The sequence below is a fragment of the Mastacembelus armatus genome, chromosome 9 (assembly GCF_900324485.2).
Source record: "Mastacembelus armatus chromosome 9, fMasArm1.2, whole genome shotgun sequence".
Lineage (NCBI taxonomy): Eukaryota > Metazoa > Chordata > Actinopteri > Synbranchiformes > Mastacembelidae > Mastacembelus > Mastacembelus armatus.
In genome coordinates, this window is record NC_046641.1 from 6,286,101 (window position 1) to 6,299,148 (window position 13,048).

The following is a 13,048-nucleotide window of genomic DNA, read 5'->3' on the forward strand; positions in this document are numbered from 1 at the left end:
ATGTCCACTTGTGTACTTTTTCAGCAAATACAAAACAAGTAGCAGCAACAAAGAGAATGTTTTGTTGCTTTTGGATAAAATCCTCAATTATAAAACTTATGAGTTAAAAAAAAAAAAAAAATCTTTTTAGCTGACTAACTCATTAACTTTGAAAGTGCTTCCACATCCTGTTGATAATGAAATTTTCTCAACATACGGAAATTACTCTGGTGCATTAAAAGCACTTTTTAACCAGATGCATCAAATACAAACAGGAAGCCCTTTGCTGTAAATGGTTCTGTAGAAACTCGATGGATAATGTGGTTTGAATTCCACAGACGCAAATCATCTCATCATAATAAGACTGTTAAAATAGTGAATGCCATCTGCTCAACTCTGTGCTTTAACACACATCCTCCAGTATCCTAATCAGATACTCTACTCACCGTTAGCCGTAATCAGTCCGATCAACTACTACTTGATGTCGTGCCCGACAACCCCCAATAAACTACAGTCAAAAGTTCTCACTGTTGAGGAAAGAGCAAGTTACATGACTTGAAATGATATTTAGAAAGAAAGTAGGGCAACTTTTCTCTATGCATCACTGGACTATAACCGCTTAAGAAGTAAGGGACATAAAACACTTATTATGCACTTATTAAACAGGAGCTTTGAAGGGGGCAGCACATTGCATGGTAAACAAGAGAGAAATTTCCTGATAAAAACCTCTGAGGGCTTCAGTCAGCCACACCACTTTAAATATATATTAACAAAAGGACAAATAATAGATCCCTGCCCCAAAACATAGAGATATGGAGAAGTGAAGAGAGCCTATAAACAAGGACACTAAACTTCTGCTCAACTACTCCTCACGACTATGCCTGTACCTGTCAAAAAAAAAAAAAAAAAAAAAGACAAAACACGTCATTTACTTTCTTGAAGGAAGTGCTTTTTAGAATCAGATTAGAGGTGCATCAGAACATATGAATGTAACATTACCAGCCAAAATAGTTCAAATTCTGTCAGATGTAAGCAGAATACAGATGCAGTATATTCTGTTACACTGCCATGGACCCATTCCAGTTTAAACGTGATCACAATTTCCTCCCCCGGATTCCAGCTTCATCAGTATTCTCCTGGCGACGTATGAATCATCCAGGCCGCTGAAACACATTAATCTTGTAGCTAACTGCGATATTACCCTCATTCATCAAGTAGCGGTGGGTAAATCAGCAAGGCTGTGACAGCACCTGATAAACCTTCGATGTTTCTACCACACCAGTGGCTGCTGTGTATGGCTGTCAGAGAAGCTTTGAAACCACGTTATATTTAATAACAGGCCAACATTCAAATACGCACCTGACCATGAATGAAGAGACAATAGATCTAATCTTGATCTACTAGAAACTCAGCCTTATTTATGACCGTTGTCATTGTCCTGTTCAGTTATTTTCGTGCAAAGACTTCCTGTTACATCTGTTTCTAAATATTTAGAAATGAAATGCTGCAGCACTGACAGAGCAGGACAAAGCTTCGACACCATCTAGTGGCAAGCTGCAGGACCTCAAATTTAGCAGTTGGTGGTGTGCCATTTTCAGCTGCCAAAACATTTAAAGTTTATGGACATAAAGGGAGCAGTTAGAGCCGCATGTAGACTGGTGGTGCTGGTGACTGCAGCTCCTGGTCCAGCAGCCGGAAGAGCATGGCACTTCTGTTACACTGTGAAGTCTGCCCCAGAGAGCGGTAGAGCTGAGCCTGCAGGTAGTGGACATCCCGCAGTCGCTCCTTGCAGTTCAGCTTAGAGAAATATGCTGCAGCCTCATTTAGAGTGTCAACAGACACAGCTAAACGTGAATCTGCGGGGAGATGGGCAGCAGTAAGCACTGGTGTGCAAATGTCAATGAACAACCACGCCACACTATGAAGGAAGGATTGATGTAGGATGGGGGTTGGGGAGCTGAAGCCGTTACCTGCTTGGCTCTGTCCGTTTGGCCTGAAGCCAGCCACTGCCATCTGACAGTGGGCTGCCAGCAGCAGGGCGCGGCCTTTGTCCATGATTGCCCCGTTGGCCAGTATAGGCTCAATGGCTTCATGCAGGATACTGAGGGCCTGCTCAGGCACCCCCAACATCAGCTGTAGAAAGGAAAAAAAAAAACAACAAAAACAAACAATAAGCAAACTATGCATGCACACTTGTGCTATTTGTAATTTGCATATACAGCAGCTGTCCTGCAAATAACAGTAGTTAAGTGAGGTCTGTTTATTTGGCTGTGACTAACCTGAGTGAAGGCCAGATGAAGGATAGTCTCTGAGGCCAGGGACTGTAGATGGTGCTGTCTGGCCAGTGCCAAGGCCTGCAGGAGGAGAGGAAGAGCTGTGGAGAAGCCAGATGACTCCCAGTGGAGCTCAGCAGTGGCGAGCATCACTCTGTATGACGGCAGAAGAAAATAAAACTGTGGTGCCTTTTAAAACCAAGTATGCCTGGAAATGCAATGTGGCAAAAGCATTTGTTTCTATCATTTTACACTGCAACACTTAGCTCTTCTTCAGATGATGTGTAATGCCAACATCGTACATTAAATATTTATGGTAGCCCTGAAAACAGAGTCAGTCCAATCCCACAAGTACACTCCAGGAAACTGGTAATAATGGTACTAGAGCATGCTTTATCAAAAAGAAATAAGTAAGTAAAGCAGAAAAGCCAACTACCTGATGACCATCTCTGTACATTTCATCTTCTCACAGTGAACCTGGAGTCGCTGTAAGATGCCGTATGCCTCTGTGCTCCGTTTCAGAGCCTTCAGAACTTGAGCTTTCCTGCCAGCAAACACACAGTTATTGCTAATGCACAAACTGCCCATGTACAACACAGCCAATGTTAAGATTAGATCTCAAGATTTGTGCTTTGGCGTTACCTGTAGAGACCTTCCATTTTGTTTAGGGCAGAGATAGCTGTGACTAGAGGCTCTGCTAAATGGCATTTTCCTTCATTCATATGTCTCTCAAACTGGATTTTCAGATCACAGAGCATCCAGAGCTGAATTGGGGTTTAAATAAAATAATAAAAAATGATAATTTTTTTACACTTCCTCTGATAAATTATACCACATTGTTGATGAAAGACACTATTTAGCCATAGACAGCTTTATCTTCACTCTATATGCAGTTGCGGCTCTCCACCTTTAACATACTGAATACCGCAGTATGGCTGACAGACCCACCTTGGCATGCTGTGTATGAGGAGGAAACTGTTCTTTCAGATGCTGGAGAATCTCTGAAACTGCACCGTATAGTCCCTGAAACAAAAACAAATAGTTAAGTGCTGAACTCCGCCCAGGAGTTGGAAAGCACACCTGTTTATTATAATCCTACAAAGCCCGGTCAACCGACTAATGAATACGCAACAGCGGGGCAGAAAGCAGACAGACGAGATCAAATAAAATGTGTTACCTGCTCAGCGTGCAGCTCGGCCAGGTGGCAGAGAGCCACAGCAAATGCCTCTGTGTTGTTCTGCTGGACCCCGAAGTTGACTGGTTCCAGACTGCTCATATTGAGAAGCAGCTGGGCCTGCTGCAAAGCCATTGTGCTGCATGAAGCACAGGACACATTAGACAAAAATGCTCTTGAAGAGTGAGCAGTACAGATCTTGGTAGCCCATGCATAAAACCATTATACATTTTAGTTGTGTTTCCCAGACTTGACTTAATGCCAGTGGGAGAAGGTTGTGTGCTACCATGTGGCCTATTGTCACTAACAGTGAACAGAACTGACAACTGTGTGTTTGGGTGTTAGGGCGAGGAGCCTGACCTCTTGCCGTACATCCTCCAGATGGACGTAGTCTGAGCCAGGCTGATCTCGATCAGCTCCGACAAACTGTGCTTCCAGTGCAGGATGTCTGTGTCCTTCAGGGCATCCATCAGTTTGTGGGCAGTCTTACCCTGTGTCGCCCCCTGCTGGACCAAAGACTGAATGCCCAGAGATGCCAAATACTGTAACAAAGATGAACTATCAGTGTGGCAGAAAACAGTACAAATTAAACATGCAAAGACAATGTTAAGGTAGGTAACATAACTGATAAATTATGTTTTGTGTTTCCTTTAATGGATCACAAGCCATGTTTTATTTTGTAACTTTCTATCTTCATCTTTAAGTTTTCTATGTATTCCAACATGTTACTTTATGAATTATTCCTGACTTCAGAAAAACAATCAGAGTCAGGAAACAATTATTAAATAAAATCCATAAAATCTAATTGGAGGTGTTAACATGCTGCTGAAAACTAATGATTTTCTAACACCCATTGGGTAACAGCTATACAAGCTGAATAATTACATAAAGAACACCTCTGTGTAACAATATTTGACTTTGGCTCTGCTATCATAAGAGCTTTTCTGTGCAAAATTCACTGCAAAGAGCCAAATTTACTTGTACTTTCAAAGACAAAGTGCAAATCACACGTTCAGCCCTCAGAATAGAAACGTCTCCTATGAGAAGTTCCAATGCTTATGATTACTAAGTGCACAGAACTAGAGCAACAAGTTTTCAGGCATTTCTCCTCATTTTAACATAAAAGCTAATTACTTTATCATCTTTAAATGTATAGCAATAGTGTAGAAAAGGAAAAAGTAAATAATGAGTTATTGTTACAATTGTGATTTCATGTTTTGCACATCATAGCATTCTAGTATTAATATACCTTTCTTCAGATAATTAAACCTATCCTGGATTTATATATTGTACTGTACTGTCACTGATTCAGACCTAACATCTGAGAGCTATGGTGCCAACATTATTAAAAAATATATATTTTGTTCACTCAAAGAATACAACTTTAACATTTTGCATCAACAGTTTACACCATTCTTTCTGCAGAAGTTGTACTCACTGGCAGGCAGAAATGAGCGGCCATTTTCACTGAATCCTCAGTTAACACGGTGCTGTCGGATCCCTTCATCTGCTCCAGTGTGTAGAGCCAGCTCTATTACAGAACACAAAAGACAGATAAAAGATTGGAGGTTCACTTTCAAATATTATAAATAATAAATAATAATCATTGAACGACAGTGACGTAATGTAAAATAGCAGCAGTAGGTAATAAAGCATCTTACCAAGCAGTGCTGCAAACACACATGATCATTGGACTCCTGGGCAATACGGATGGCCTCTTGTAGAGCAAGGTCAGCCAGCTGACTGGGGGCAAAAAAAACAAAAAACAAAACAAACAAACAAAAAAAAAAAAACAGTGTTTAAGATACTTAAAATGAATAATTTTAATTTAGACTATAGCAGCATCTGTACTCACTAATGGCCAAAGCGACAATGCAGGCTTGCCAAGTTAAGAGCAGCGTAGCGGAGACTTCGTCCATAGCCCTCATCCCCATTGCTCTTTCCCTCGTTTCCAGACAAGATGAGGCGGTCAAAATAATGCAAGAGACTGTGGGTGGAGAGAAAGATGTCCTGGACCCTCATGCTGTTCAAGTAGTTTAGGTAATGCTGAGGAAAGAGCAAAGCACACTGAGCAGATGAAGGAAAGATCCTCCCCTCTGGACCCTTATTGAAATCGATATGCTGAGAGCAGACAAATAAAAATGACAGTGAAAAGTTAGGGAGCTCAGCCTCACAGCCTCAGCAAAATCTGGGTTAAACTTCAGCATGTTGTTGAGCTCCTCCTGCAGTGCAGCGGGCTTCAGAGCTTTGTTCTCATCGTTTTTCAGAAGATATGCCTAGAGACAGATGCATTTAAAAAACATATGCAAATGCATTTTATTTACATTTAGATACAACAGCACATAAAGGACTGACAGTCTGTAGAATGTGATTTTTTTTTTGTCTGTTGCGTGAAGTTGGCTTACAGAAGACACTGAGTTCATTTCTAGCTTGATTTAAACACTAACCTGTCTTGCAAGAAAGTACTCAGCTTGTTTTTGTGACAGGGGACCTCTGCTTGGTGTATTATCATTTCTAGAGCAAAGACAAAATAACACACAGTGATCTGCTGCCCTCGTCACAATAACATAAAACCAAATGTCTTTCCAGTAACCAGCTATAGGGGTTGAGGTATGGTATAGACTGCTGGCGTGAATGCATGTGACAAAACAGCAGGTGTACATAGCCAGAGCTTTCAATCCTTAAAAGTAAAATATCTTACACAATATCAATCAAATGATCTTATCCCATAACTGCATCACTAACCGAAGCTCTGACTCATCCAGGGTGATGTCCAGCTCCTCTTTGTCTATTCTGTCACCGACAGTATCCTCAGTGCTGGTGAGGTCCATGTCGGAGTCATCAGCAGCCAGTGCTGGTAAACCCACCTGCCCATCAGTAGGCTTGGCATAGTGACTGTGATAGTAGTGCTGTAAGGACTTGTACAGCTTGTAGACCTGACTGAAGGACAGCTTGTTGTAGGCCAGGAGCATGTGTCTCATAAACAGACCTAGAAAAGTAGACGCAGGTGAGACTTCCCTTAATGCCAGTCTTCATAATGGGAAATGTCAGGGTTTGCAGTCGGCTGTCAGATAATGTGTACTACCCACCTACAACACTGGTTTTAAAACCCTCAGAGTCAAACGCAGTGAATGGATTGGTAAGAGTGGAAAAGAAATACTCCATGTCTTTTAGCTCTCCATCAGCCATTTCATGTAGCCTTTGAAGAAAACAACAGACTCAACATATTATATTATATTATATTATATATATCTCAATAGATGTAACATTATATACATACATTATACTGTCTCTGTGTGTTCTGGGTGCTTGGTAATTGCGTCAGTATAAACCAGTTATCACACCTGAGTTTGACAGCATAGGCGGTCTGAGGGCAACACTCCTCCACCGTCTTCAGGAACTGGCCCAGAGTCAGGTCTGTCCCCTAAAAACCCCACACAAACACAAGACGTGACCATTAGGTGCCAGCTCCCAACAGGCTCAGAGCCCAGGGCCAGTAAGACCAACCTGCTGCAGGGGCAGGATCAGCTTGTTGAGTCGTCTTATTCCCGGCGCTGTAATTTTGGCCGCGGTCATCTCATAGAGCAGCAGCAGGACGGAGATTTTATACGGAGTCACCCAGTCTTTGATGCCGAACACGTTAGCGTGGACCACCCCGTTCGTCATCATCGGGTTAAAATACAAGCTCTCATGCACACTCGCCATCTCCACAGGGGATGATTACCTGAGCTACGGCGGAGAAAGACAACGCTTCAAGCCCCACAGCGCTCACATTAGCCGGGACGAAGGTAATGAGCAGTGGAACAGGCAGCTAACGCTAGCTAACAGCTAACAAGTTCACTGGAGAATAAAACACTAACAATGTTTAGGTTCTGCTCTAACCCAACAGCAGGCAGTCACTTAATCTGCACAGATACACTGGTTTGTCTGGAACATGTTGACACAAAAGCTGCTTCTTGGCTTTCAAACACCCCTCCTTCTGTCCCCGGAAATAGACGTCATAAGAGCGACACAAGATTTTTTTCCCCACTAAACTTTATTAGCACGTTTCAAACGAGGGACGACAATAACAACATATACACGGGAATAATGATAGTAATTGTGTTGAAACACCAATAAAAGTCGCTTCTGTAGAGCACAGTCTGTGTGAGTGCACTATTCCAGTTGTCACAGTAAGTGTAATTAAGTATGATAAGTCAGGAAGTATAATAATAAAGTATATAATTATAATTTCAAGATTGAACAAATGATCAAAAGTAGGGTCAGCAGGTCATCTGTAGTGAGAGCAGGGAGCCGATGGAGGAAAATCTAGAGAGGTGGAGGTTTGCTCTGGAAAGGAGAGGAATGAAGGTTAGCTGCAGTAAAACAGAGTACATGTGTGTAAATGAGAGGGACTCAAGTAGAACGGTGAGGTTACAGGGAGTAGAGGTGAAGAAGGTGGAGGATTTTAAGTACCTAGGGTCAACAGTCCAGAGCAACGGAGAGTGTGGAAAAGAAGTGAAGAGACGTGTGCAAGCAGGTTGGAACGGGTGGAGGAAAGTGTCAGGTGTGATGTGTGACAAAAGAGTGTCAGCAAGAATGAAAGGAAAGGTGGACAAGACAGTGGTGAGACCAGCAATGTTGTCTGGTTTAGAGACAGTGGCACTGAGACAAAGACAGGAGGCAGAGCTGGAGGTAGCAGAGCTGAAGATGTTGAGGTTCTCTGGGAGTGACGAGGATGGATAGGATCAGGAATGAGGACATCAGAGGGACAGCTCATGTTAGATGTTTTGGAGAAAAAGCCAGGGAAGCCAGATTGAGATGGTTTGGACATGTTCAGAGGAGGGACAGTGAATACATTGGTAAAAGGATGCTGAGGTTAGAGCTGCCAGGAAGGAGGCCTAGAGGAAGACCAAAGAGGAGGTTCTTGGATGTAGTGAAGGAGGACATGAGGATGGTTGGTGTGGGTGAGGAGGATACAGAGGATAGGGTTAAATGGAGGCAGATGATTCGTGACCCCTGAAGGGAGCAGCCGAAAGTAAAAGAAGAAGAAGTTAAAACTATGTAAAAATACTGGCAAGTAAAGGCTGTGTCACTTTACACATTTACACTTTCACAATAAAATTCACCTTAATTTGCAGATTTTCTGAAAGCCCATAGGCAAATAAATACATCAGATTATAAAGTTACCATGATATTGCTGATGTTGTTTTGTTGGCATATAACTGACAGCTGTGGGACCGCTGGAGGAGGTGCTCAGCTCAAGAGATGTGCTGGAGAGAGCACATCCTCCAGCAATATGTAGTCACCTGTTGGCTCTGTACGAAGCTCAGCTGGTTCCAGATCAGCTTTCAGCTAACAAAGTGAACACAGTGGGGAGCATATAATGTTGAACATACATGATATATTTGGGGAAACATTTTCATTGGAGGAGCAGGGGACCAGGAAAAATAAATCAGAATCAGATTCAAGAAAAAAGATGGAGTGTGACAATGCAACAATGTGAGAACATGGTACAATAGGCAAATCTTTCCAGAAGATGGCAGTAATGAACCATAGCTCATATAGTCTGTTTCAAAATTTCATGTCATTAGGAACCAGTCAGAAAAGGGCACGAGCCAGTACAATCAACGTGTATTTACTTTATTCCATCCACCCACAACATCGCTCTCTTTCTCTCTCTCTCTTTCTCTCATCAGAATGGCACCTGCCAGATAAGTTATTTTTGAAAAGCTTAAACAAATTGACTGCAAAGGCCTCTGTCAATGAATGAGTCATTGCAAACTAACATTACCAACTGTATGACTGCACAGTTTGTCTTCAACAGATCAGCACAGACTCAGATGGTTTTGTGAGCAATGGGTAACAAACAAGTTTCACTTTGACACTGATGTCTGTCTGTCTGTAGTTTCTACAGTGTGACATTAAAACAACAATAAAACATTAAAAGAACAATAAAATTTGAACACTTAGCTAGAGCACCACACACCTGCCATCAAAGACCTTCATCAAACTGTCCCCACAGTAACTCTAAGCATTAAGTTATGGTGTCTGAAATTTACTCTTAACAACAATAAGTTACAATATCAGACTGTACTAACCATCATATAAAAATTCTTATTTATTCAAACACAGATTTACGTTATCTAAGGGTATATTAGTTAAAAAAACACAAAAAAACAAAACCCAAATGGAATAACATAAAAAATGTCATTACCTACCATTGTTTCAGTAGTCACGTCTTATAAAAGTAGGATATTAAACTTTATAAATGTCTCTTTTCTGCCCTGAGTGGAACCAACTTAATAAAAATCATGAAAAGTATTTTTAAAAAATAGTTGAAGTAATTACTTTGTCTGCCAGCTGGCACACCATCGGTGACAAAAAACTTTGCAGGAGTGACTTATCTGGAATTTCTTCCAGTATTGGACCTGCTTTCCTTTCACGGTGTTAGATGAAACGATTAACACCACTGTGATGTATGTACAATAAACATGACACAATCATCAGAAGCTGGTTAGCATATCTTAGCAGGCTTCCAGCAAAATGGCACAGTGAGCGGTGGCACTAGATTGAAGTACAAGTGTGTTTTTTTTCTCCTAAAGATGCAGATTGACACAAACAGGTTTGCAGTTTTTGAAATTACATACAAAAACATAGGGTGTGCATCTAGGATTATGGGAAAATAAGTAGGCTGAGCAAGGAGAAAAAATACCTAGATTAGAAAACACCAAAAATGAAGTGCCTAATAACTGATAACTAAGAAGTCTTAGAGCCAAAAGATTTATCAAACCAGATTGTTCAGTTTTATTCAAAATTGTACCATTCGGCTCAAAATATGCTTTTGTTTTTTGGAGAAACCATGGGTGGGAAAAACTCCAGGATCAGATGGTCTAAATTTAGACATCGGTTCTTTTGGAGTGATATTAAAAATCTGTTGTTTGAAGCATTTAAAGGCGACATCTCTAAACATGCCTTATTACCAAATATAAAGCAGGGCTTACTGTTGTTATTATTCTTTTGCCAAAACAACAAAACAAGGCAAAGATAAATGCTAGTTTGTAAAGATCCAGCCTTGGACTGAAAATTTTAAAAATGTTTTGAAGAAAAGTTCATCTATGGTTAAAGCTGGTTACAATGAGACATCTCCATATTTGGCAGGATGCTACTTTTTAAAACAGAGATCATGAACATTTTATGAGGCTCATTTTTAGTTGGATGAATAAACACGTTGTTATTGGGGAAATGATATGGTGAAGCTTGTTGCAGACAGTCATCCTAATGCACCTGTTTTGAGATGATATGATTTTGATTCTGTTATCACAAGACACAGTTATTTTTATATTTTCTGACCAAAAGTGATCCTCAACCATCTTTTAGATGTCACATAAACATGCTTGTCACGAGCTGCTGCATTACTTCTCTTTCTTCAGTAACATATGTCGTTTCTCTCACTAATTTAAGTTTGACTCACAGGTTTTTAAACTAGTGCCACACACTGTTTTTCCATTTGCTCCAAACCTCCGCAGCCATTTTTCTGGCCATGCTAAAAGTCACAGCGACTGCTGTGCCCCCAGCCAATCTTGCACCACCTTGGAGCATGGGCTTTTTAATTAGCATATTGAACTCCACCATTTTCAAAAAGTCATTTTTCATGGATTTTGCATAATATATTCTTATATCAAGTCAGCGATGTTCCTGACAGAACATATACCATGCATTTTTGTTTTTTCAGGCACTTGTGTAACCTCGCTCTGAGTAGGCTTTCATGTTTTGCCACCTTTTAATCATCGACATATCAAAACAAGATGATCGCATTTTTCTTGTGCTTCTCTGCTCTTTTTTGTCTGCACTTAAGTGTGTGGAATAGATTACCAGAGAGAAACATATTGTGCCTCGTGTGAGAAATGACAGACCTCTGTGTACACCGACCCTGACTCAGTTTCCTGCTGCTTACTCAGTGTCTCTAAATGGATTAAACTGTCAGTTGGACAGCCCATCTGAGATTTTTAATATCCAGCCTGAGGTATATCAAGAAACTGTCTGCCAAATGGTATCAGAGGGATTTACTTCGGTTTTATTGCAACTTTCTCCCTCTCTCGCTTTTCTCATCTAAGATATGGGCATGCCCTCTGTGAATCTTTGAGGGTATTTCAGTTGTACATTAATAACATATTGAGCAGAGTTAATAAAAATGTATTCCATGCACTCCAGAGCGAATATTACATTTTATAACTGCCATTTAAAGCATATATGAAGTAAGGAGATTAAGACCACTGCTGCATTTATTCATTTCTTAAATTTATTTTACACCTTGGCAGGTTTCCTTCAGGTTGGGTTGTTTCCACCCACCCACAGATAAAGATAAAATAAGAGAATCTTGACGACTTAATGGATTTGGGAAGAGACACAAAACTGACCAGAAGCTTACTGACCTTAAGTAAGAGGACACACGGCTCAGTGGACCGTAAGTGACACCCTCCTCTCCATGTATGCAGTAACTGCCCATTTCAGCCTCTTTGCAGGGGTTTAACCTCTTTGAATGGACCTTGAACGCTTCCTTGACTTGCTCTATTCATGGTGCTGAAGTGCCATGGTGCTGTCCACAGTGCTGAAAATTTAAACAGTATAGGTTTGAAGAGCAGAGTGAAGTCTGTGGAAGAGCATCTGGCCCTATTTCATTACATCAGGTACCCACAGAGAGAAACATGTCAGTTGTCTCTGTGTGTTTGTGGATTTTCTTTTCTGGGAAATGTGTTTGGTTAGTTGAGCCTGTTGATTTGCGCTTGTTTGTGTATCTGTGCATGTGTTTGTGTGAGTGCATGTGTGTTTTTATATCAGGAAAATATCTGGTAACAGTTGCTGCTGTTCGTGACAGAGCCATAAACCAAAAAGCCTGAAAACAAAATTCAGTAAAACTTTTTAACATCAACTATTTTTTAACTGACTGCTTTGTGAGTTAGATGCGGACTGTTATAATGTCTTAAAATCCCTGAAACACTGTATTGTGCAGGATTCATAACCACAATGGGTGAAGTGATTTGACTTGTGAAGCATGTGAGAACTAATTCTGCATAGGGTTAGGTAGATTTTCTGTGTGCCAACACCGGATGGATGGACGACATGTAACTTGATTTGATTATTTTTCCATTTTTCCAGTAGATTAAAAACATAATGCAATACATATAAGGCTAAATCCACGTGGAGCAGGTAACAATACAATTGGATTAGTGAATGAGTGAAACCAATGAAGAAGAAAGAAAGAAGTAAAATGCACATATACTAAATATAATTTTTTTGTGCAAAAACAGGAACCTTTGTTGCATATGTGATAGTTATGTAGCACTAGAGTTTATATTTGGCCTGCTGTTTCTCCAATGCTCTTCCATCAATTATTCATGCCTAAATATGCACCAAAGTAAAAATAAACAATCAAAGCATCGTTCAGTATTTTTTTTATTGAGGTTTATCTTCAAACACTTTTCATCAGGACTGTGATGGTGTGCTTTGATCAGGTATGATTGACAGGTGATGCAAACACCAGTTTTCCAGTTGAGCCCCGCCCAAGTCAAAAACCAGTGAGGAGAGAGGAATCAATAATCATTCAAACTGTCTGGCAGAAAATACTGCGTTCATGGAAGAT

General features: G+C 40.7%; 1 protein-coding gene across 1 annotated transcript; it reads right to left on the reverse strand.

Annotated features, from left to right (window-relative positions):
* Positions 1-911: 911 nt before the first annotated feature.
* Positions 912-7,407, reverse strand: anapc5 (anaphase promoting complex subunit 5). Its single transcript, XM_026322615.1, has 17 exons — positions 6,934-7,407; positions 6,771-6,850; positions 6,516-6,625; positions 6,172-6,415; positions 5,874-5,940; positions 5,601-5,702; positions 5,282-5,472; positions 5,088-5,169; positions 4,865-4,957; positions 3,787-3,968; positions 3,430-3,565; positions 3,201-3,275; positions 2,895-3,016; positions 2,689-2,796; positions 2,259-2,406; positions 1,950-2,112; positions 912-1,835 (listed from the first exon to the last, which is right to left on the reverse strand). The coding sequence occupies exons 1-17, from the start codon at positions 7,129-7,131 to the stop codon at positions 1,618-1,620; spliced, it is 2,319 nt and encodes a 772-aa protein (XP_026178400.1). The 5' UTR covers positions 7,132-7,407; the 3' UTR covers positions 912-1,617.
* Positions 7,408-13,048: the final 5,641 nt, after the last annotated feature.

Bases quoted from the DNA above. Each gene is read 5' to 3' on its own strand.
- anapc5 (XM_026322615.1), bottom strand. From the start codon at position 7,131: ATGGCGAGTGTGCATGAGAGCTTGTATTTTAACCCGATGATGACGAAC. The intron at 5,170-5,281 runs GTGAGTACAGAT...TTTTGCCCCCAG, and splicing joins CATTGTCGCTTTGGCCATTA to TCAGCTGGCTGACCTTGCTC. The intron at 3,276-3,429 runs GTAACACATTTT...TTTTTGTTTCAG, and splicing joins CCGAGCTGCACGCTGAGCAG to GGACTATACGGTGCAGTTTC.